The sequence below is a fragment of the Loxodonta africana genome, chromosome 18 (assembly GCF_030014295.1).
Source record: "Loxodonta africana isolate mLoxAfr1 chromosome 18, mLoxAfr1.hap2, whole genome shotgun sequence".
In the NCBI taxonomy this organism is placed as follows: Eukaryota; Metazoa; Chordata; class Mammalia; order Proboscidea; family Elephantidae; genus Loxodonta; species Loxodonta africana.
Window position 1 is genome coordinate 57,858,624 of NC_087359.1, and position 25,722 is coordinate 57,884,345.

A 25,722-nucleotide genomic window follows, 5' to 3' on the forward strand; every position below is an offset into this window, starting at 1 on the left:
AATCAATACCGGTGGTGTTAGTTACAGGAAGAAAGGTTACTAGGAGTTTTATCCAATCTATGGAGTATTCAGTTGGTGACTCTACTTTGAATCACTCTTTTCTCTACATGCAAGAGTGCCCAGTTCCTACTAGGGCAAAGTATGCTTGGTAAATTACAAGCTGAAATCCATTTTCAAGATGGTAAGCTAAATTTAACAGTACCAAAAGAGCAAAGGTAAAGAATGCAGGCCCACTTGTTGACCCTCATGATGTCCATTGCAGCCCCCCACTGAGACTGTGCCTAAACAGACAGAGGATGCAGTAGTCACTTGGGTTTGGGCACAAGGGCAACTAGAGTGAGCTAAAAATGTTCCAGTCAAAGCTGAAGTGTTACCAGAAATCACCCCCTACATGTGAAGCAATACCCTCAGAGGTGGAGCTAGGCCTCCACCCACTTATCCTGTACTATCCAAAATCTGGACTCATAAGATCATGCCAATCCACTTATAATCCACCAATTTTGCCTTTAATGAAATTTCATTCCAATAAGTATAGGCTTGTTCAAGACCTCAGAGCTATTAACCAAATATTAGTTACAGTCCATCCTGTAGTGCCAGATCCATATACATTGCTAACCACTTTTCCAGGAGATTTTGCCTTGTTTACTGCTCTAGACTTAAAAGATGCCTTATTTTGTATACCATTAGAGTCTGAAACCCAAGTTCTGTTTGCCTTTGAGTGGCAGGACCCCCAAAAGAGGTCAGAAACAACATTTCTGCTTGAGCGTACTCCCAATGGGGTTCAAAAATAGCCTCACATTGTTTGGCACTGCTTTGGCTAAAGACTGAAGTCAGTTAACCCTCCAAAATGGAATTCTGCTTCAGAATGTGGATGACTTGCTCATAGCAAGCAAGGCTAAAGAAGAATCAGATTTAAACATTATCAGCACTTTTAACTTTCTGGGCCAGGCTGGGTACAAAGTATCCAGACCTAAGGCCCAGATTTCCCAAGCTAAGGTTACATTCCTGGATTTTGAATGTGTCAGGGAAAAAAAGAGCTGCTCTGAGAGAAAAAAAGATTATCTGTGTAATCTTGTGTCCCAGCTCGTGGAGGCAAATCCGAGAATTCCTGGGAATGGCAGGTTCTTGCAGAATCTGGATTCCCAAACATTTCTACAAAGCAACTTAAGGGAAAGATTCAGATCCTTTTATCTGAACTTATGAACAATAACAAGCCTTCCAGACAATTAAAGAAAAACTCATATCAGCTCCAGCCCTGAATATCCACAATCTAGCAAAAGCCTTAACTATTCGTACATGAGACCTCAATTTACCAACGATGTCCTCAAAGGACAACTGAAACTGTGAGCCCTTATAGGACCTACAATTTCTGTAAAAAACAAACAAACTATGAAGTCTCTTTCATTTTTATCCTTGTTCCTACTCCTAGCCCAAGCCTGGCATAGTAACACTTTTGTCAAATTAACTCAATTAGTAGCAAGTGTGACCAACATGACTAAATGTTGGATTTGTCAATACACCAGAAAACTACTTGGTTTCATGTTCCTTAATTAAGATACATCAAATATCTTTGATTGGCTCACCTCCTGGTTACCTAACTATAATTAGCTAAAGCATTTGTTTACTTTTTTTTTTAATTGTAATAGCAATTTTTGTCTGCTGTTCTATGCAATGCTTTCCTTTTTGTCTATCTCAACGTAAGGTAAAAAAAAAAAAAAAAAACAAGTGTCTTAGGCTGGGTTCTCTAGACAAACAAAACCAAGAAAGCATATAAACATATACAGTCATTTTTTTCATACAGTCATAGAGAGATTTATATCAAGGAAATGGCTTACGTGGTTGTAGACACTGGAACATCCCAAGTCTATGGGTCAAGATTGAAGCTTCTCCTGACTCACGTGGCTGCAGGAGCTGGTGAACCCAAGATCAGCAGGTTGGAGAGCAGGGCTGTTCCTCACAGGCTGTGAAGATTGACAAATCCTAAGATTGGCAGGCAAGACCGCAGGTAAGCTTCTAGCTCAAGTCAAGAACCAGAGGTCAGATGAACAGGAGCTAGCTGCAGGATCCAGAAGGAGCAAAAGCCCCTGAGCCCTGCCACTAGATGCAGGCCACACGCCCAAGGAAACTCCCCTCAATGGATTGACTACTCACAGCAGATCCCATCATAGGTGTGATCACATATCAAATCTCAATGGGAAAACGACCACAATATCACACAACTGTCAAAACACTAAGAATCATTGCCCAGCCAAACTGATACAAAATCTTAACCATCACAGTCCACCCCTTGTCAACTTGGCACCTGTACACATCTTAAATCATACATAATCTCTGAATAAACACAATTATATAGTCATACTTGTGGCTAACATGATACAATGAACACACATGCAGCCGAAAAAGCACTAGTCCTGTTTATAACTTTTTGTAAGTGAAAACAAAAATATTTGATGCACACGTACAAAGCAGAAATACTTGTAACAATTACAGTCCTTGTTTCTGCAACTGATAATGTGGCCATAACTAGTATTTAGAATATCTTCTTTCACCGCCCATTCCTTATTCTCTTTGCCCTCAGCAAGCACCTCAACTGGTTCTTTGTCTGGTGGGGTGGCTCAAACCTTCATTTCTGAAGAGCCTGTGCCATTAGTAGTCATGTTGGAATTGATTTGCTATAGTTTTTAATGTACTTTAATCACAGGGTATGGGAGTACTAAGAGATGCCCTAAGGGGTCTCCTGCATTCCAGATATACTCTTTCTACCCCCATTATGTAATATTGATCCTATTTCCTCTTGGTAATCAAGATTAATCACACCAGCTGGTATGGTACTCCCTTTGCCTGTTGATCCAGAGGAATCAGGAGCCCAAAGTGGCTAGATGGTTTGAGACAATTTAGCTAAAGGATAAACATATTGAGTTTCTGCTGTGCACCATCTTTCTTCACACAGCACTCATTATGATCCTTCGAAAGCATATATCCAATTACATCAATTGTCTGTTCAAAATTGCTTTAGGCCACCAAAATGAAACATGTATACCACTTGTCTTAGTTATCTAGCTCTGCTATATCAGAAATATCTCAAGTGGATGGCTTTAACAAACAGAAATTTATTCTCTCACAGTTTAGGAGGCTGGAAGTCTGAATTCAGGGTGCCAGACCCAGGGGAAGGCCTTCTCTCCCTGTTGGCTCTGGGGGAAGGTACTTGTCATTAATCTTCTCCAGCCTAGGAGCTTCTCAGCACAGGGACCCTGGGTCAAAATTAGCGCTTCCCTTCCTGGCTCTTCTTATTTGATGGTAATGAGGCCCCCCTCCACTCTGCTTGATTCTCTCTTTTATATCTCAAAAGAGATGGCTCAAAATACAACCTAATACTGTAGATTGAGTCCTGCCTCATTAACATAACCGACTCCAATCCTGCGTCATTAACATCAGAGAGGTAGGATTTACAGCATGTAGGAAAATCACATCAGATTATAAAAGGTGGACAACCACACAATACTGGGAATCATGGCTGTCTTATTTATCTAGTGCTGCTATAACAGAAATACCACAAGTGGACAGCTTTAACAAAGATAAATTTATTGCCTTATAGTAAAGTAGGCTAGAAGTCCAAATTCAGGGTTTGGGCTCCAGGGGAAGGCTTTCTTTCTCTGTTGGATCTGGAGCAAGGCCCTTGTCATCGATCTTACCCTGGTTAAGGAGCTTCTCAGGCTCTGGGACAGGGTCCAAAGGATGTGCTCTGCTCCCGGTGCTGCTTCCTTGGTGGTATGAGGTCCCCAACTCTCTGCTTGCTCTCTTTCCTTTTATCTCTTATGACATAAAAGGTGGTGCAGGCCACACCCCAGGGAAACTCCCTTTACCTTGGATCAGGGAGGTGACATGAGTAAGGGTCGTGTTACAATCCCACCCTAATCCTTTTAACATAAAATTACAATCACAAAATGGAGGACAACCACACAACACTGGGAATTATGGCCTAATCAAGTTGATACACATTTTTTCTCGGACATAATTCAATCCGTGACAATGGCCTAGCCGAGTTGACACATACTTTTGCAGGACACAATTCAATCCATAACATTCCACCCATTGTTGTCTTGTAAGGTGCCCTTGAGTCAGTTTCGACTCATAGCCACCCTAGGTACAACAGAACAAAATATTGCCCTATCCTGTGCCATCCTCACAATCGTTGTTATGCTTAAGACCATTGATACACCCACTGTGCCAATCCACCTCATTGAGGGTCTTCTTCTTTTTCACTGACCCTCTACCCATTGTCATAGAGTCGATTCCGACTCATAGAGACCCTATAGGACAGAGTAGAACTGCCTCGTAGAGTTTCCAGGGAGTGCCTGGTGGATTTGAACTGCAGACCTTTTGACTAGCAGGTGTAGCACTTAGCCTCTATGCCACTGACCCTCTACTTTACCAAATTTTCTTCAGTTTCAACTTGAACTTGCATTTGGACAATTGATGATCTGTTCTGCAGTCGGCCCCTGGCCTTGTTCTGACTGATGATATCAAACTTTTCCATCATTTCTTCCCACAGATGTAATTGATTTGATTCCTGTGTATTCCATCCAGCGATGTCCACGTGTAAAGTCACCATTCATGTTGGTGAAAAAAGTATTTGCGAGGAAGTAGTCGTTGGTCTTGCAAAATTCTATCATATGATCTCTGGCATCATTTCTATCACCAAGGCCACATTTTTTCCAACTAACGATCCTTCTTTTTGTTTCCAACTTTTGAATTCCAATCTCCATAATTATTAATGCATCCTGATTGCATGTTCGATCAATTTCAGAACTGCATAATTTGGTAAAAATCTTCAATTTCTTCATCTTTCTCCTTAGTGGTCGGTGCATAAATATGAATAATAATCGTATTAACTGGTCTTCCTTCCAGGTGTGTGGAGTAAAACCGACAACGTTTTACTTCAGGAAATGTTATTTTTGACATCGAATGCAACGCCATTCCTCTTCAAGTTGTCATTCCTGGCATAGTAGACCATATGATTGTCGGATTTGGAATGGTCAATACCAGTCCATTTCAGCTCACTAATACCTAGGACATCAATGTTTATGCATTTTATTTCATTTTTGACGATTTACAATTTTCCTAGATTCATACTTCATATATTCGATGTTCCAATTATTAATGGATGTTTTCAGCTGTTTCTTCTCATTTTGAATCGTGCCACATCAGGAAATGAAGGTCCCAAAAGCTTGACTCCAACCATGTTATTAAGGTCGACTCTACTTTGAGGAGGCAGCTCTTCCCCAGTTGTCTTTTGAGGGCCTTCAAACCTGGGGCTTTCATCTTCCAGCACTGTATCAGACAATGTCCCACTGCTATTCATAAGGTTTTCACTGGCTCATTCTTTTCAGAAGTAGACTGCCAGGTCCTTCTTCCTACTCTTTCGTAGTCTGGAAGCTCAGCTGATACCTGTCCACTATGGGTGACCCTGTTGTTATCTGAATACTGGTGGCATAGCTTCCAGCATTGCAGCAACAGGTAAGCCCCCACAGTATGACAAATTTACAGACACGCAGGGGCCCATTGTGCTTTATCAGAGGAGGTGGTAAGCATTGTGGCTGGGATCACAGTAGAGGATCCCAGAGAGAGTGGGAGAAAAGTGTAGACCAAAAAACCAAATATGTGAAGAAAGACCAGGCTTACGGGCCCGACAGACACTGGAGGAACCCCTGAGAGTATGGTCCTAAGACACGCCTTTGACTTGGAACTGCAGCAATTCCTGTAAACCACCTTCTGGCAAAGCAACAAACCTACAAATTAAACAATAACATCCAAAAAAGAAAGTGCCCTGTAGAACAATTATAGGAAACAAAGAGGGCAACCAAATTGTTTTGGTTTCTATTTCTTTGTGAAGTCCTCCCACTGTGCAGAGGACTGCCTGGCAATTAAAAAGCAACAGTAGCCTTAGGGGCACAGAGAGATGGCTTTCAGCAGTGCCCAGCCTCCTTACCTGAGCCCGGTGAGTCCTGGGGCTAGGGGCATGGGGTGGTGCTGGCCGGCCGCGCTGCTGCCACAGCGAGGGGAAGGAGCTCTGGGTCTCTGAGGAAGAAAACCCTAGGTGGCAGGAGGTAGTGGAGGGGGGCATCCCAAAGAGAACACAGGAAGGGTAGAAACGCCATATGGGGCAATCCTGATGCAACTTCTGTTTCATGTGGGTTTCCCCAGTTCCTTTCAGGGACTGAGGGATGATAATCCTTAGGATTCGAGGATTATTCTGACAAATGTTTACAAACCTTCCCCTCTGGGTGCCTGTCCTGTCCTAGGTGCTGCGGGGAGACAGGCATACATAATAACTAGAAGGGTGATGGCTTATATGAAAAGGGAAGGAAGCAGGGTTTCTAGGAGTGATAAAAACCTAGCATTTAATTTGGAGAAGGCCTTCCTGGGTTCAAGTCCTGGTTCAGCCATTTACTAGCTGGGTGGCCTTAGACAAGTTACTTTCACCACTCTGCCTCAGCTTCCACATCTGTAAAATGGGGATGACTCTTGAGCTCACACCCCAGGGCTGGAATAAGGATTATGCGAGGTGGTATATCTGGAGTTCTCAGGACAGTGCATGACTTGGGTGGGGAGACTATATCCGTGCATAATTTTTATACAAATGACATCAGTCCACATTAGCTTTCAGAGTTCGCTCTTTCTCTTCTTCTAATCCTTTAGGGTTCTTGAGTTCCTGAGCAGAGCCCTAGGGCCTTTGCTGGGAGCTTGGCCTGGGGTCCTGCAGCCCCATCACTACACTGGTTTCTTCCCATCTCAGTCAGGGCCCATGTACTTGTGACTTCCCCTGCCTCCAAGTCCCTCCTCCTGGTGAACTCTACATGGGCTCAGCTTGCTGGAACTTCTTCTCAGACCTTCAAGGGAAGTCAGCCCCTGTCACGTCCTCTCAGAGAACACAGTCTCCTTATCACAATCAGAATGTTGGAGTAATTAGCTCGGTTAGTGAGCACTGCTTCACATGATCAGAAGATCTGTGAGGCTGAGAGACTTGATCTGTCTAGTTCACAGCCACACCCTCTGCCCCCAGCATGGTGCCCAACACACACAGGCCACCATTAGCAAGTGCTGACAGAGAGCAAATAGAGGAGCAGGCAGACTGACTGGTCTCCATCCTTTCCCCCCTGCAGGGCGTCCCTTTCCAGGGGACAATCCTAGGGGGCCTCCAGGATGGTCTTCAGATCATCATCAAGGGGACTGTTCATTTCTCCACTGAAACCAGGTACCTGGCACAGGTGTTTCTCTTTAGCCTGTCCCTTAGCAAACCATGGAGCCTGTCAGCTCTGATCCATTCAACCAACAACCTCTGTGCTTCACCCACACCAGTCTCCTGGGATGCAGATGTGCAGGGTGGGCCCTGCCAACACCCAGTGACCTGTTCCACAGTGCCCACCCCATGAGGGCATAGACTCCAAGGTTAATGGGCCCCTGGGACCCCCTCGGAGCTCCAAATCTAGGGAAGGTAGCAGGCACCCGCCCCCTCCCCGCCCCGCCCCCCCATGCAGATAATTATGTTAATTCCTTACCTTACAGTCACAGCTACACCCTAAGGCAGCTTTCATGCCCAGGGGCTTCCTCCAAGGAGACAGAAGAAAACTGCATTAGTTTCCCGCAGTTACCTTAGAAGATACCACAAACTACTTAGGAGAACAGAATTATTGTCTTACACTTCTGGAGCCTCGAAGTCTGAATTCAGGGGATTGGCAGGGCCACGCTCTCTCCGAAGGCTCTAGGGGAAGACCTTCCTTGTCTGTCCTGGCTTCTGGGGGCCCCAGGTGGTCCTTGACTTGCACGTGCATCTTCACAGGGCTGTCTTTGCCCTGCCTGTCTCTCTGTGTCTCTCTTCTCTTACACAAGGACACCACTCAGGTTGCATCAGGACCCACCCTTACTTCGGTAAGACCTCATGTTAACTGATAACACTTCAAAGACCCTATTGCCAAACAGGATCACACTCACAGGTACAACGGTTAGGGGGACACAATTCAACATGTACTTGTGTTGGGGGCTTCCTGAACACTCCTCACTTAATCACTGTGCAGGGAGAGGGATACCAGTTGTTGTCAGGTCGACTCTGACTCATGATGACCCCATGCATGTCTCAGTAGAACTGTGCTCCATAGGGTTCTCAATGGCTGACTTTTTGGAAGTAGATGGCCAGGCCTTTCTTCCGAGGTGCCTCTGGATTGACTTAAACCTCCCATCTTTTCAGTAGCAACCAAGTATGTTAACTCTTTGCACTACCATGGGGCTGTAGGAACAGAGTCACTCCCTCTCCTGGATGCAGTAACTTGAGGGTAGTGTGGTTTGACGGTCATCCCAAATGACCAAGAATGCAGAACTGGGGCCTGAGTCCAGGCCCACCTGGCTTCAGGGGTTCTGCTTCCACACCTCCCATGTTCCTGACATAAACCCCAACATATACTATGGGCAAGATGCTCAGTAATAAGTTGTCATGCCCAGAGAGCTAATATTCATCCTACATCTCACCTTTAGACATCTGGCCGTACTTGTTCTTTAATTTTGTTCTTGTCTTTCCCAGTTGAGCATGCTTGACAATTTCCATGTTTGCAACACTTAAAAAAAAATTTTTTTTATTGTCCTTTAGATAAAGGCTTACAGAGCAAACTAATTTCTCATTAAACGATTAATACACATATTGTTTTGTGACTTTTGTTGCCACCCCCTTGGCATGTCAACACTCTCCCGGTCTCGACCTTGGGTTCCCCATTACCAGCTTTCCTGTCCCTTCCTGCTTTCTTGTCCTTACTCCTGGGCTGGTGTGCCCATTTACTCTTGTTTTTTTTTTTTTTTTTAATGGGCCTGTCTAATCTTTGGCTGAAGTGTGAACCTCAGGCATTACTTCAATACCAAGCTATAAGTGTGTCCGGGGGCCATACTCTTGGGGCTTCTCCAGTCTCTGTCAGACCAGTAATTCTGGTCTTTTTTTTTTTGTGTGTGTGTGTGTGTGAATTAGAATTTTGTACTACATTTTTCTCCAGCTCTGTCTGGGACCCTCTATTGTGATCCCTGTCAGAGCAGTCAGTGGTGGTATCCGGGCACCATCTAGTTGTGCTGGACTCAGTCTGGTGGAGGCTGTGGTACTTGTAGTCCATTAGTCTTTTGGAACAATCTTTCTCTTGTGTCTTTGGTTTTCTTCACTCTTCCTTGCTCCATATGGGGTGAGACCACTGAAGTATCTTAGATGGCTGCTCACAAGCTTTTAAGACCCCAGGCACCACTCACTAAAGTAGAATGTAGAACATTTTCTTTAAAAACTGTTATGCCAGTTGAGCTAGATCTTCCCTGAGACCCTGGTCCCCAGAGCTCGCAGCCCAGTAATTCAGTGCCTCAGGGAGTTTGGACGTGTCTTTGGAGCTTACACGACCTTGCCTTGGACAAGTTGTGCTGGCTTTCCCAACTTTTTAGAGCAGTGGTCTCATACAATATTAGTCCATTTTGACTGACTTATTTCACTCAGCATAATGCCCTCCAGATTCATCCATGTTGTGAGATGCTTTGGGGATTCATCTCTGTTCTTCATCATTGCGTAATACTCCATGGTGTGAATGTACCATAGTCTGTTTATCCATTCATCTGTTGATGGGCAGCTCGGTTGTTTCCATTTTTTTGCTACTGTGAACAATGTTGCAATTAACATGGGTGTGCATATGTCTATTGTGTGACAACTCTTATTTCTTTAGAATATGTCCCTAGGAGTGGGATTACAGGATCATATGGTATTTTTATTTCTAGCTTTTTAAGGAAAGTGCCAGATCGTTTTCCAAATTGGTTGTACCATTGTTTTCCCACTGGCAGTGCATAAGGGTTCCAATCTTCCCACAGCTTCTCCAACATTTGTTATTTTCTGTTTTGGTTTTGATTCGTGCCATTAATGTCAGGTGAAATTGTATCTCATTATGATTTTGATTTGCATTTCTCTAATGGCTAGTGATCAGGAGCATTTTCTCATGTACCTGTTAGCTGCTTGAATGTCTTCTTGGTGAAGTGTCTGATCATATCCTTTGCCCATTTTTTAATTGTATTATTTGTCTTTTTGTTGTAGAGGTGTTGGATTTCCTGTAGATTTTAGACCTTTGTCAAATTGTCGTAGCCAAAATTTTTTTTTTTTCAGTCTGTAGTTTCTCTTGTTACTCTTTTGGTGACAATAAGTTTTTAATTTTTAGATGATCCCAGTTATCTAACTTATCTTCTGGTGTTTGTGTATTGTTAGTTATGGTTTTTATTTTGTTAATGCTGTGTATAAGGGCCTCTAGATTTAACCCAATTTTTTTCTTCCATGATCTGTATAGTTTTTGGTTTTATATTTAGGTCTTTGATCCATTTTGAATTAGTTTTTGTATATGGCATGTGGTTTGGATCCTGTTTCACTTTTTTGCAGATGGGCATCCAGTTTTGCCAGCACCATTTGTTAAAAAGACTGTCTTTTGCCCATTTGATGGACTTTGGCCCTTCGTCAAAGATCAGGTGATTATAGGTGGATGGATCTACATCTGGGTTCTCAACTCTGTTCCATTGGTCAATGTGTCTGTCATTGTACCAGTACCAGCTGTTTTTACTACTGTAACTGTACAGTAGGTTCTGAGGTCAGGTAGTGCAAGGCCTCCTAATTTATTCTTCTTCTTCCATAGTGCTTTACTTATCCAGGGTCTCTTTCCTTTCCATATGAAGTCAATGATTAGTTTTTCCATCTCTTTAAAGAATGCTGTTGGTATGTGGATTGGGATTGGATTGTATTTGTAGATTGCTTTGGGTTGTATTCACATTTTCACAATATTAAATCTGCCTATCCATGAGCATGGTATGTTTTTGCACTTATGTAAGTCTCTTTTGATTTTTCTCAGTAGTGTTTTGTAGTTGTCTTTGTATAGGTCTTTTACATCCCTGGTTAGATTTATTCCTGAGTTTTTTTTTTTTTTTTTTTTTAGGGGCTATTATAAATGGTATTGTTTTCCTGATTTCCTTTTCATAGTTCTCTACATTGGTGTATGGGAATCCCACTGATTTTCGTAGCTTATCTTGTATCCTGCTACTCTGCTGAATCTATCAGTTCCAATCGTTTTCTTGTGGAGTCTTTTGGGTTTTCAATGTATAGTATCATATCATCTGCAAATAGGGAAAGTTTTACCTCTTCCTTACCAATTTGGATGCCCTTTCTTTTTTTCTTTGGCTTATTGCTTTAGGTAGGACTTCCAGCACAATGTGAAATAGTTGTGTTCCTGTTCTCAAGGGAAATGTTTTCAGCCTCTTTCCATTAAGAATGATGTTGGCTATTGATTTCATATAAACGTCCTTTATTATGCTGAGGAATTTCCCTTCTATAGCTATTTTATTGAGAGATTTTATCAGGAATGGCTGTTGGACTTTGTCATATACCTTTTCTGTGTTGATTGAGATGATCGTGTGATAATTTTATTTATTTGGTGGATTATACTGGTTGATTTTCTAATGTTGAACCATCCTTGAATACCTGGTATAAATCCCACTTGGTCATGGTGTATTTTTTTTCTGGTATGATGTTGAATTCTATTGGCTAGAATTTTGTTGAGAATCTTTGCATCTACATTCCTGAGAGATATTGGTGTGTAATTTTCTATTTTTGTGATTCCTTTGCCTGGTTTTGGTATCAGGGTTATGCTGGCTTCATAGAATGAATTCGGAAGTATCCCTTACGTTTCTATGTTCTGAATTAATTTGAGTAGTACTGGTGTAGGCTCTTCTGTGAATGCTTGGTAGAATTCTCCAGTGAAGCCATTTGGGCCAGGGCATTTTTATCTTGGGAGTTTTTTGATTACCTTTTCAATAACTTCTCTTGCTATGGGCCTGTTCAGATTTTCAACTTTAGTTTGTGTTAGTTTGGGTAGGTAGTGTGTTCTAGAAATATGTCTGTTTCCTCTAGGTTTTCAAATTTGTTAGAGTTCAGTTTTTCATAGAACTCTGTTTTGATCCTTTTTATTTCAGCTGGATCTGTTGTAAAGTCCCCCATTTCATTTCCTACTAGGGTTGTTTTCATCCTTTCCTGTTGTTCTTTTGTCAGTTTGACAATGGTTTGTCAATTTTGTCGATCCTTTCAAAGAACCAACTTTTGGTTTTGTTGATTCTTTCTATTGTTTTTCTATTCTCTATTTCACTTATTTCTGCTCTGATATTTATTTCCTTTCTTCTGGTGGCTGTGGGCTTCTTTTGCTATTCCTTTTTCTATTTGTTCTAGTTGTGTAGCTAACTTTTTTGTCCCTTTCTTTCTTTCTTTTTTTTTTTTTTGATGCGTGCATCTGTTGCTATAAATTGAACTTTGAGCACTGCCTTTGCTCTGTCTCAAAGGTTTTGTTATGCCGTGTTTTCATTCTCATTTGATTCCAGAAATTTTTTATTCCATCTTTGATTTCTTCTATTACCCAGTGGTTTTTAAGCAGGGTGTTGTTCAGTTTCCCTGTATCTGATTTTTTCCCCCCTTGGTCTTCCTCTTATTAACTTCTACTTTGATGGTGTTGTGATCAGAGAAGATAGTTTGTATTATCTCAATGCTTTAGATTTTTGAGGGGCTTGCCTGTGACCTAAGATGTGATCTTTTCTGAAGAAAATTCCATGCTCATTGGAAAAGAATGTGTACTTTGCTACTGTTGGATGGAGTGTTCTATATATGTCTATGAGGTCAATTTAGTTGATTGCGGGCTTTAGATCTTTCATGTCTTTGCTGAGTTTCTTTCTAGATGTCTGTCCTCTACCAAGAATAATGTGTTGAAGTCTCCTACTATTATTGTAGAACTACCAATTTCTCTTTTCAGTGCTGTTAGGGTTCGTTTTCTGTATTTTGGAGCCCTGTCATTGGGTGCGTAGATATTTATTATGATTATGTCTTTATAGTGAACTGTCCCTTTAATCACTATATAATGCCCTTTCTTTGTCTTTTATGGTGGATTTTGTTTTAAAGGGTATTTTATCTGAGGTTAGTATTACCATTCCTGCTCTTTTTTGGTAGCTATTTGCTTGATATATTTTTTCCATCCTTTGATTTTTAATAAATTTATGTCTTTGTTTCTAAGGTGTCTCTTGGAGACAGCATATTGATGGATCCTGTTTTTTAAATCCATTCTCTCACTCTCTCTCTCTTTATAGGTGCATTTAAGCCATTTACTTTCATTGTGTTTATTGATAGATGTGAGTTTATAGTTGTCATTCTGTAGTGTTTTTTTTGTAGTGCTGATGTTTTCTTTTTTCCTCTTCTTTAATACAAATTTGTGGTTAGTTTCTAAGACCTGTGCTTCTGGGTGCCAGTATCAACACTTTTCTTTACCCATTTTCTACTCATTTCCAGAAAACAATGCCGTAAGGGCAAAATGCAACAATTTCACAAAAACACACAAAGTCCAAATTAGGTGAACAAAAAGATGCCAACAAATTAGTTTCTGCCACAAAGTTCACATGCAAGTTCCCAGATCAAATGCATAGATCAAATGTACTGAAGACCTCCTGTTCCCACCACTGGCAATAAACCATGCTGCAGAAGACAATTTGATTCCCCCTTCGCCTAGGTTTGCTGTGAACTTTCAGACTGGTCGCAGTGACAAAGACATTGCCTTCCACTTCAACCCTCGGTTTGAAGAGGGTGGGTATGTGGTCTGCAATACGAAGCAGAATGGATCCTGGGGAAGTGAGGAGAGGAAGATTCAAATGCCTTTCCAGAAGGGGCAGCCCTTTGAGATCTGTGTCCTGGTGCAGATCTGGGATTTCAAGGTGAGCAGATACCCTCCTATTTCTCCCTGTCTCCATCCCTAGGGTCCTAGTCCCCCCAGCTGCATCGCACTGAGAGAATGGCCTTTAAATAATCACGTCCTTTGAGATCAGGTAGTAGCAACACCATTCTACAAGACCATCATCAAGGCCTATACAGTTTCCTTACGTACCTTCATCTTCATCAACGAGTGCACCTGTTGCTTCTTTTACTCAAAAAATCAGAATTAGATACATTGCCATGTTGTTTTTTGGTCTTGTGTGTCTTTAAAGGAGCCCTGGTGGTGCAGTGGTTAAGAGTTCAGCTGCTAAACAAAAGGTTGGCAGTTCAAATCCACCAGCTGCTCCTTGGAAACACTATGGGGCAGTTCTATCCTGTCTGATAGGGTCACTATGAGTTGGAATAGACTTGATGGCAATAAATTTGGTTTTGGTATTGAAAAAAACTGGAACAGTTGAGGTTGAGTAGACACTGAGTCATGGAGACCTCGTGTGTGTCACAGTAGAAGTGAGCTCTATCGGGTTTTTAATGGCTAATTTTTTGGAAGTAGATCTCCAGGCCTTTATTTTGAGACACTTCTGGTGGACTCGAACCAAGCAGCAGAAGGAATTAACTGTTTGCACCACACAGGCACCCATCTTGAAAGTCCAAGTTAATTCCATTCCTGTGCTGTAGCCCTAACTCCACTTCAGGTCCCTGATAACATCTAGATTTCTGCAACATTGTACCAGTCTTTACCAGTCTTTATCTAGGTTCTGTTAATTGGTTTGTTTTGTAAGCCATTGTAAATTACTTTTGCAAGCAGTGTCTCTCATCTTGGGGAGCTGGGTGGGAGAAAGTACATCTGTGTCTATGCTCATCTGTGTGAACATGGACGTGCCCTCCCACTCCGTGTAAAGCCTGCCTCTCGCCTACTCCCCATGAGTACTCTTACTGGTGGCGCACAGGTAAATAACGCCCCAGGTAAACCTACTGCAATAAATCAACAAACCCCAGAAGAACTAAGCTTAAGGCGAGCGGAGATTGGGTCTGGATGCGCTTTGGATTCCACACGCACTCCTGTAACTGGCACAGGTTGGATGTGAGAAGCATACCTGGGGCTTTTCAAGAAACAAGAGCCAGGAGGCTCAGGTGTGCTCCTCCATCTGGCTTGGGATTCTGCTCCTGGAATATATACTCCCTTGGCAGGTGGCAGTGGACGGGAACCATTTCGTGCAGTACTCACACCGCGTGCCTTTCCACTGCGTGGACACCATTTCGGTCCGAGGTCCTCTGCAGCTAGACTCCATCAGGTTCCAGGTCAGGCGGTCCACCTGGACCTGTCCCAGGGGCTGGGGCACAGGGCCCAGACTATCTGTGCCTAGGCCCTGTTGGATGGACCTAAACATACCAGTCTAATCTCATATCTAGGTAACTTTGGGGACACACCTCTGGCTCCCCATCCTAGTCTCTGACCTCCTCCTTCCCCTCGGTCATCATGCCATTCCTGTGTCACCACCTCTGTCTGGAGTACCTGCCTTAGTCTCACAGACTCCTCAGCCACTTGGGTCTCTGTTGGTCTCCATTTTCACCCTGGTTAGAAGGCAGAGTGATTCCAGAAAGAGCCTAGGCTGCGGAATCAGATGGAATCCAGTTCAAATCCCCAGCTTGGCTATGCTCATTGGCTATGGGACCTTAGATGAGTGACTTAGCCTCTCCCAGCCTGTTTCCTCATTGGTAGAATGAGCATAAGCATTGCTATTCCATGGGGTGTCCTGCGGCTTCAATGAAACAATATACGTCAGAGGTCTCGAAATGGACCCCAGGGTCCTCACAAAGGACAATTTGATCCTCTCATGTTTCAAATATTTTGAATGTGTTGCCCATATCTAAAAGGTCAGGAGACACCACAGGGAAATTTGGATCTCTGGCCTTTTCATGAAAAACGGGAAGATTGGGGTATGTTGGGCTCACACTCTCACAGCTGGATTGGAGCAGCTGCTGCCACTCTTGGTATTTGAGTGGGCTAGCCTGGGATAAATGAAGCACACAGTAGGCCCACAACACATATGTGTTCCTGTCCCTTTGGTCCTCATCTCTCCTATTCCTTTCCTACCCACTCTTTTCCCTGTGGGGAGAGAGAGAGAGCGATTGATACCCCACTGTACTTGATGGAGCCTAATCCTTTGTCTCTCTCCCTCTCTACCACCCTCTGCACTCCCCTGCCTGCCTGGCTTGCTCGTTCTTGCTCCTGCCCCTGCCTTTCTACTCTTTCTTGGTTCCATTAATGCTTGTCTTCCCATGTGGGGCTTTTTGTTTTAGTAGAACAGCCATACTGCCCCCATCTAGCCCGACTTGTCCAGGTGATGTCACAATGATCATAGGCTTAAGCTCTTCTTATTCTCCCCTTGTCTGTGCAAATCAGTGGGGAGAGAGTAGGCTACCTGGGAGGAGTTGAAGGATGGGTAACCTTGATGGAGTCCAGCAACATAACTGGAAGCTTCATGAAGGCTAATATAAGAAGGCAGGTGAATGGGAGAACCTGAGGTAGTGGAAGCATCCTGACCTCAGCTTCACATCTGAGCATGCCCTTTAGAGTGTGCGGGTGCCTCTTTGTGCACACAACCTCATTGAATTTCCTGGTCTCTTTTCAACAGAATCCTACAATCCCGCCTATGGTGTACCCCAGCCTAACCTATGTAAGTGTTTTCTTGGGGAGAGATGGAGGCATTGCTTGTGTCGGGCAGAGTGGGATGTGAGGAGCAGCCTGCCTCGCCAAATTCAAAGCCGAAGTTCCTATAAACCGCCAAGTACATTAGAAAAAGACTTGAAAGAAACCTTAAAACAGTCTCTTCAGCATGATCAAATCAAGTGGCCTCCTCTTATCAGCCCAAATGTCTTTCTGTGTCTGACCAAACTTCCTTTCCTGATGGCTCAAGTCCATTAATTTGAGGAATGCTAGAGAGTTTCCCTTTGATGCTTACTAGACAAATAATGATATCGTGGGATGCTTTCTCTAAACTGTATTACTTATAGGCACACTGCCAAGCTCAATAGACAGTCCACATTCATGAAAATCTGTACCAAAAAAAAAAAAAAAAAAAAAAATTACCCTCCCTCAGTGGCCGGCAGTGGATGTGGTTGCTACGGGCTGACCTGTCCCCTCCTCCCACAGAAGCTGCCTTATTTCACCGCCATCCCCAGTGGGCTGTACCCGTCCAAGTCCATCATCATGACAGGCACCGTCCTGCCCAAAGCCCAGAGGTAAAGCAGGGTACCAGGGATCTCGGGGATGAGAGAGAACCCCAAGGGCATTCGGGCCACTCTCCTGCCCCAGGGCAGGCTGAGGAGGAAGACAGGGACTGGGACCCAGGGTTCAGTGGGCAAAGGTGCTCAATGTGAGCGATTCACCCACAGTTTTCACATTAACCTGCGCTCTGGGAGTGACATCGCCTTTCACCTGAACCCCCGCTTCAATGAGAACACTGTGGTCTGCAACACCCAGATCAATGGTTCTTGGGGATCTGAGGAACTCTGGCTGCCTGGGAAAATGCCCTTCAACCGCGGCCAGAACTTCTCGGTAAGGGACTGAAGCCTGGAGCTCAGAGGCACTGGCACGGGATGCAGAGAGCGTTGGAGTGGAGGGGGTCTGGGGACACATTGAATGGGATGGAGGCTGAAGCTTCTGAGGTGAGGCTGGGCCTAGAAGAAGGCAAAGTATCCAAAAAATTATTATTCAAGTGTTATTGATATTATTAATTTTATTATTATTGTTGTCCCACAAGAGGTAGGTGTTGCCATCTGATTTTTACAGATGACGAAACAAACTCACAAATGCAAGTTATTTGTCTGCAGTCCCAAAGCCAATTAGTGCCATATGGAACCTGAAATTGAAGCATCATTCATTCACTCACTTATTCATTCAACAAATGCATTTATCAACTGTTTTATGGAGGGCCACTCCTTGTAGGAAGCACCCTAGGTGCTGAGGACACAGCCAGGAAGAAGACAGACAAGGTCCTGCATCCACAGTCTCAGTGGGGGAGGAACAAGGAAACAAATGCTGAACAAGATAACTGTAGGTAGGACAGCTGCTATGCAGAAAGCAATAGAGCAATGGGATGCTGTGAGCCCTGAGGCAGGGCCACCCTGCCTGAGAGGGAAGAAGCCAGCCAATCAAGGACCTGTGAGGAAAGCATTCCAGGTGGGTGTGTAGAACAGCTAGTGCAAATGTTGGGAAACATGCCTGTGGCCTGTCAAGAAACAACAAGTCCAGGGGCTTCTGGGTAGAGAGAGGGCAGAGGTGTGAGGTAAGGAGGCTAGAGGCTCGAGTGCAGACAGCAGGTGTTCTCAACCCTGAGGACACATTCAGATCACCAAGGAGCTTAAGAAAAAAGAGGTGGTGAGCCTGGGCAACTGTATTTGTAAAGTATGCCCCAACACTCTGCCACCAAAGTTGGAAATGACTGGTGTAGGGCCTTGAGGGCATAGAAAGGAGTTTGAATTTTACTACAGTGGGAGTTTCCTATCGAGAGGTTGCAAACCAGGAAGAATATATTTTGATTTATAGATAGTTGTGTAACGTTGGGCAAGTGACTTAACTGCTCTGTGCTTCAGTTTCCTTATGTACAAAATGAGGCCAATAGTAACAGTGATCACACAGAGTTATGAGTTAAATGAGATAATATTCGTAACATGCTTAGGACATATAATTTGTGGGATATAAGCTATCGTGGGGATGATGATGTTTTACAGTATTTGGTCTGTCTGTCTCATGGAGAATGTACTGGGGTAGAAAAGACAAGTTAGGACTCCAGGTGCAGAGCACTACTATGTGCTGGGTATAGGGATACAAGCCGGAGTTTCTGCCCCTGGTGGCTCAGGGGCCAGTTAGAAGCAGTGTGTGGAGGCCCTCAATTCCGACGAGGAGTGGTCAGGAGGTGGAGAAAGGCAGGGAAGACTTGCCAAAAGGGGCTGACTCCCAGAGGGTGATTAGCAGTTATTCATGTGGGGAAGGTGTGCTGGGGTGGGGAGCAGAGGGGGAAGGGTATTCTAAGGAGAGGGAACAGCATATGGGAAAGTATGGAAGGAGTGCACATGACACGACAGGACATGATTAGAAGAGCAAATGATTCTGTATAGCTAGAATGCTGGATGTGGGGTTAACAATATTTGAGGAAGGAGATATTAAGGGAGGGAAGGAGGGAAAGAGGGAGGGAGGGAGACACAGGCTTGCATTTTGTTGGAGGACTTTCTAAGTGTAATGTAAAATGCTGTGACCTCTCTGCCCAGGTGTGGATATTGTGTGAAAGCCACTGCTTCAAAGTGGCCGTGAATGACCAGCACTTTTGTGAGTACAAGCACCGCCTGAGGAACCTACCGGCCATCAACAACCTGGAAGTGGCTGGTGACATCCAGCTGACCCACGTGCAGGCATAGGAAGGTCCCAGGCCCTGGGCTGACTGGCATGGGCACATTCCTGTCTGGATCTCAACGCTCAACTCCACCACCCCTGCCCCAGCCCCAGCTCAGCCCTTTCCATGCAGCCTATGACCTGGGCTTCTCTGGGAGATCACGCTTTGTCTGGCCCTGCTTCAGGCAGCAGACAGCCTGGAGGGGGAACCCAGCTGGTTGGGTCGGCCTTCCTAAATTGGCAACACAGGAGGTTCCAGCTGCCAAATCCTATCATCCAATAAGAGAGGTGCATTTGGGGGCCCTCTGTGCAAGGTGAGGACCCATGTTCAGTCCATCAGCAGGGAGGGAGTGCCCTGAGCCTTCTCAAGCTCTCTGCACAGGCCCCTACCTCCTCCTCTTGCTCTCAACCACTTCCAGCCCCAACCTGGACTCCTCCTCAAATGTCAAGCCACCAGCTGTGCTCTCCAGGTGGGAGGTGATTTCAGCTTCTCCATTTCCCTGACCTTTAACCTACACCTTCACCCTGTACCAATATTACATCCCCTCCAGGAAGCCTACTCTGGTGACACCCCACTAACCTCCACCCAACTGACCTGACCTTTCCTAGTGTCACTGAAATAAATAAAAATGCTTTACAGAACGGAGGCATGGAATTATGTAAGGAAATTCAGGGGGAAAAAAAAATCGAGGCACCTGATAAGATCCGAAATTGCCATTTTGAGGATTGAGTGTGATTTCTTGTTTGCTGGTTCCATTTTTGCCCTAGCTGCAGCCATCTTCCGTACTGTTTCTAAGAGATGAATGTGTAGTAATGATGATGTAAGTACACTTCGGCCCCTCCCAGTTATACACCTGTGTAATTGCCACACTGAAACCAATATAAGACAGAGATGTATACCCTTTTAAGCCAATCACCTTACAGAGCTTGCCAGAGGAAACCCTGACTTTTGAGTACTGCCACAGAATTTCCTGCCTTAAAATTATCTACTACGAATTCAGAGGACCCCTGCCAGCACAGTGGTTGAGCCCTTAGTTGCTAACCAATAGATCAGCAGTTGAATCCATCAGCTGCTCCTTGGAAACCCTAAAGGGTCACCATGAGTTGGACTTGACTCGAGGGCAACAGGTTTGTTTGTTTTTTAAGTTTACACTGTCCTTACTATCAATAAACAGTTAAGAGGATTTCTAGGACTCTTCAGCTATTGCAGAGCTTGGATACCTAATTTTTCTTTGCTGGCTCAAAGTCATTATCATTATCTAAATATTTGGGAGCCTGACCCCTTCTAGCTATCCAAGAATGGTCAAAAGACCATCACTCAATTAAAAGAAGCATTAATACACCTGCTTTAGGGTATCCCAATTATAATTTAAACTTTTCACCTTTGTCCATGAGATTTCTGGTAATGTTCTAGGAGTCCTCACTCAAAAACGCAGAGGGTAACTGAGACACATTGGTTATTATAGTACCCAGCTGGAGCCCAGTACAAGGGCTTACCCTTCCCACCCTCCCTTGCCTTAGAGCAGTAGTTGAAATCACTAGACTAGTTGAGACCACAGCAGCTATTGTTTTAAGAAATTTTGTTGACGTTTGTGTCCCTCATGCAGTGTCAGCCATTTTAAATTTAACACTTACTAAACACCTGTCAGCCAGTAGGCTGACTTCTTATAAGGATCCACTTTTGGCTGCTTCTAATATTTGGTTGTATCCTATAACCTCTCTGAATCCAGCTGCATTGTTACTTTTACCTAATAATGACGACCATTTACCCCATGATTGCTTAAATCTAATAAGGCAGGTTTTGTCTTCTAGACCAGATTTACGAGAAACCCCATTACCAAATCCTGATTTAGTTCTGTTGGTTGATGGGTCACATTTAAAGCCTGAACCTACCAGCTCTCATTACCAGGAAGGTTATGTCGTGACTGCTGCAGGATCAAGCCATGTCTTCTTCTGTTGTACACAGTGTTGCTATGAGTCAGGACTGACTCGATGGTACCTAACAACAATAAGCTCAACTGAGGTCCTTGAATGTGGCACGCTTCCTGAAGTCACTTCAGGTCAGCAAGCTGAACTAAGTGCACTCACAAAGACTTCCAAACTGACTTCTGCATGGTCAGAAAAGATTTTTACAAAATGAAGGTATGTTTCTGGAGTTACTCATGTTTTTGAAATATTAAGAAACAGGGGATTCCTGACATCTTCTGGGCCCCAAATTAAAACGGGCCCTTAGTGGCAGACCTCTTGGAAGCCCTTTTGATCCCCTCTGAGACCGCTGTAGTTAAAATCCAGGCCCACCAACCCAAAGCTTCTCCACAAACAAAGTACATAGTTGAAAGATCAGGTAAACAAGCCACTTCAAAATCACTCTTTAAAGATGCTGCCCTCATTAATAACCACAATAATAATTCCACTCATAATCATGATGAAAAGGAGGGAATAGATAATAAAACTTTTAGAATGCTAGTAAATATGGCACCTGTAAAATATTGTCCACCAAAATTTAACATGAAAGAAAATTCAGAATCATTTTTTAAACACAAATAATAAGCTCCCACAGAGGAGATTAGAGAATGAGAACAGGTTAGCTGTCATCAAGATCCAACCATTGGACTGTGGATCGGGCCTAATAATAAACCCATCTTCTCAGAATGCTTACATGTTCCTATGGTTAGAAATTACTGGCATGATAATATAGGAATAATTAGAGATGAACTATCAGAGCTTTAGAAGCCCATTGGTGGGGAGATTGTTCTGTCCCTGTAGGCCATGTTTTTTCTCATAGTTTTAAAGATCACACCCCTCTACCCCCTTGTTTCAATCCTGTCAATGCCCCAATGCTCCTCACAAGTTTTAACAGTTATGTATGGTCCCTCACATCGGGGGACTGTTTCAGTTGATGAACAACACTCTAACATGCTTGTAGAGAATCCTTCTAGGCCTGGAGGAACTGCTTTAAAGGATTTATTTCAACATCAAAACTCAGCTCCACATGATGAGGTTGAAAAATAGAAGAAACGTGGCTGCTCACAACGCCCACCTCTGGAATATGGATGGAACCCCCCCAAAAAACCTTAGTTTTCTCCAAACATCTGCAAACCTCTGTACTGGAGGCATTGCACATGAATACTCATTTGGGAAGAGAGAAGGTGATACAGATTTTTAAAGAAATACTGGTGGGTACATTTTCATGAAGCCGCTTAACAAGTGACCACCCAGTGTTCAATATGCTTTCAATTTCATTCAGGTAAATCCTACAAAGCTCCACCTGGGAGATTTACATTGAATTCAGGACAAAAGCTTGAATGTCAGATTGATTTTATCCAACTTCCTTCCTCAAGTGGTTACAAGTTTCTATTAGTAATGATTTGTAGATTTTCTCACTGGGTTGATGCTTTCCCCAGGCATCGAGCTACTGCCAGGTTTGTGACTAAGAAACTTCTTGAGAACACTATCCCAATTTGGGGAGCCCCAAGGCTCCTTTGAAGTGACCAATGCTCCCACTTCGCTGAGCAAATAAGTAAGGAAATACGTAAAACCTTTCCCATTTTTCAAAAGCTTCATTGTCCTTATCGCCTTCAATTCTCTGGTCTAGTTGTAAGAACTAATGGTGTAATAAAAACTCATCTAGCCAAACTTTACAAATCTTTACAATTGACTTGGACTAAGGTGCTGATAGTGAGCAAAGCCAGCAGCTGCTCAACCACTATCAAGCAAGACCTTTTTCTCCTGTCCATTGTCATCAAGACCCTGAGCACCCTCTGCCTTAAATCTGCCAAAACTGCCAAAAAATCAGTTTGCTAGCCTCAAAACTGTCCTAAAGTAACCTAAGCCTCATTAGGACCCAATTGAATATTAAAATCTTAGCCCAGGGAGGGGCTTATCTGACATTTTCTGTACATGCTGAAGAAAAAAAAGGCAATTTGCTTTAGTACACCTGCGTGTCAAGACAACTTATATGTTCCATGATGTTTCTGTGTACTTCCTTGTGAGGCATGGTATAAAAGGTTCTGCCTCCCTTTATCTGGGGTGCTTGATTTGAGCTATACCCCTCTTTGCTCCTTGCCTACATGCTTGAAATAAATGTTCTTCCTCCCTCCTGACCTTGGTGTGTTTTCATTGATGAAAAGCCACACTGAGCAGAACCTCCTTCGGGTAACAAATTCTGGCAACCCCAGATGGGACTAGCATTGTCCATCTCCTGAGATTCACCTCCAGCCAATGGGAACTGACTGCTTTTCCCAAGTGCACACTGGTAACCTTTCTCCAGAGAAGAACCTCAGACTCCTCAGCAGTGAACTACATGAGGAGGAGGGAGAACGTCCTCAAGTAGCCCACAAAGAGGGAAAAGATTCCCTTGGTGAGTACAGAAGTAAATCCTAGTGTTCAGAATGTGGATAGACTGTAGATCTGGTAGTGCTTAGCCAGTGAAGCTCAGCTCAGCTCAAACACCTTGATTTCGAATAGGCGTCTGTGTCTTCAGGTTTCTTATAGAAATAAATCATATTTGTAGAAAGTAGACAGAGTGTAGATTCTGGTAATGCTTAGCCAATGAAGGTTGGGTCAAATACTTTTGTTTTAAGTAGGCATCTGTAGTTTCAGGTTTTGGTACCATGGAAGTAAGTCAAGCATTCCAGAATGTAGTTCTCTAGGGTGTATTTTAAAGAATTGGCCTTATTTTGGATGTGACCCAACAAAAAAGCCTAAAATGAAATTTTATGTAACACTGCCTGGCCCCGGTACAAACTCAGGGACGGTGACCACTGGCTTGGCAAAGGACCCCTACATTATACCACCATAGTGCCGTTAGATTTGTTTTGTACTAGAGAATGAAAGTGGGAAAGGAAAATATATGTTGAAACTTTTATACTGCTGTGGCAAAGTAAGAGTTTGCAGAAACAATGTGAAATCATGGCTCGAACTGAGGTTAAAACCCATGTTTTATAGCCTTTCAAAAGAGGACCCAGTTTTAACCGGAGGTCATAGACCCCCCCGCTTATCCTGTAAACCCTCCATTTGCCCCTGAGGTCTCCAGTGCTGGATGTTTTCCCTGGCATACACTTGCATTGGTGCCCATTTTGGCCTAGGGAACCCAGGACCCTCAACCGGCTAAAGTCATTGAGGCAACTCTCTGTGTTTACGTGATGGTGAGGAGGGGGTAACAGGAGTCCTGGCCATGGTCTGAATACATAGTCCATTCACCACTTCGGACTTATTTACTTGAAAAAAGAATCTACCAGCATACTGACAGGATCCTAAGCAAATGCATGATCTTATTTTTTTCTATTTTTCAAACCCACTACCCGAATTGCACAGACTGTCAAACCTCATGTGACATTTTACTCACTCTGGAGGAGAGAAGAATGGTTTTTGAAAATGTCAGGGAAGAAGCAGGCAGGCTTTGCCAGCAAAATGCCAGTGATCACCCCTCTGTAAATTTGACCTCTGAACCAGGTTGGGACCCAAACACCCAGGCCAAAGGAGCCAGATTAAGTCAGTACAGTGGCTGCTTGCTCACTGGGCTAAAAAATGAGGCACCCAAACAGAAGAATTTAAGCAAAGGGCATGAAGTCGTACAAAAATTGTAAGAAGGCTCCTCTACCTTCCTTGAATAAAATTTCATGATTTGTGGACAATTTACTGATCTAGATCCTGAGGTGCTTGAATATGATATTCATAGAGTAAAATGCCCCCAACTTAAGAATGAAATTACAGAAAGTAGAAGGCAGTGTTGGAATGTGAATTTCACAGTTGGTAGAAATAGCCTTCAAGGTCTATTCTAACCAAGAACAAGTGCAGGAGATAAAGAAGGACAAGTGTGCTAAGCAAGAAGTAGTTATGCTTCTAGCAGCCTTCCAGCCAAAAGAAGGCTTCCACCTCTGGCCATCGGGGAAGTTTTCCCCAGAGTCTGGGAGCTGGCCTAAGTTAGGAAAAAAACCAATGTGGGTGGTGTAAACAGGAAGGACATTGGAAGAGAGAATGCTCTAAGAGATGGAGGGCCCCAAAGGAACCCCAAAATTTTATGATACAACAAGGGCAAGAGTTGGACTGAGGGGACCAGGGGCCAATCTTATTCCAGTTTCCCCCAAGAAGTCCCTGGTTAAAGTAAAGGTCGGAGGAAAAATGATTGACTTTTTGTTGGACACAGGAGCCACCCATTCTGTTATTAACATTCTGAAGGGAGTCTTATCAAAGACATCAATATCAGTGGTTGGACTTACAGGAAGAAAGGTTACTAGGAATTTTATCTAACTTTTATGCAGTGTTCAGACAATCTTCTGCTGCTATTCATAAGGTTTTCACTGGCTAATTCTTTTCAGAAGTAGACTGGGGGTCTTTCTTCCTTCAACGTGTACATAGATCAAGAGGCAGTTGTTCGGGCAGAGCAAGGGGATACTGAGTAGTTTTAAGTCAGGAAAGATGTGCTTTTAGTTGTATCTTTCACCATACCTATTCAATCTGTGTGCTGAGAAAATAATCTGAGAAGCTGGACTCTATGAAGAAGAATGGGGCATCAGGGTTGGAGGAAGACTAATAACTACCT

At 43.6% G+C, this 25,722-nt stretch overlaps 1 protein-coding gene across 2 annotated transcripts; it reads left to right on the plus strand.

Annotated features, from left to right (window-relative positions):
* Positions 1-5,697: 5,697 nt before the first annotated feature.
* LOC135228104 (galectin-9-like) lies at positions 5,698-19,831 on the plus strand. Of its 2 annotated transcripts, XM_064271447.1 has the most exons (8): positions 5,699-5,998; positions 7,164-7,255; positions 13,587-13,788; positions 14,975-15,085; positions 16,423-16,464; positions 16,941-17,029; positions 17,183-17,345; positions 19,058-19,831. In XM_064271447.1, exons 1-8 carry the CDS (start codon positions 5,960-5,962, stop codon positions 19,202-19,204), a joined length of 885 nt encoding a protein of 294 aa, XP_064127517.1. In that variant the 5' UTR covers positions 5,699-5,959; the 3' UTR covers positions 19,205-19,831. The 2 variants fall into 2 exon arrangements, with proteins under 2 accessions (XP_064127518.1, XP_064127517.1); XM_064271448.1 differs by lacking the exon at positions 14,975-15,085 and having other exon boundaries at positions 5,698-5,998.
* The last annotated feature ends 5,891 nt before the right edge of the window (positions 19,832-25,722 follow it).

What these genes read in the sequence shown, in the direction of transcription:
- LOC135228104 (XM_064271447.1), top strand. Translation starts at nt 5,960, where the DNA reads ATGGCTTTCAGCAGTGCCCAGCCTCCTTACCTGAGCCCG. An exon ending in TGCAGATCTGGGATTTCAAG is followed by an intron (nt 13,789 to 14,974) that starts GTGAGCAGATAC and finishes CTCCCTTGGCAG; the next exon opens with GTGGCAGTGGACGGGAACCA. An exon ending in GTCCTGCCCAAAGCCCAGAG is followed by an intron (nt 17,030 to 17,182) that starts GTAAAGCAGGGT and finishes ATTCACCCACAG; the next exon opens with TTTTCACATTAACCTGCGCT.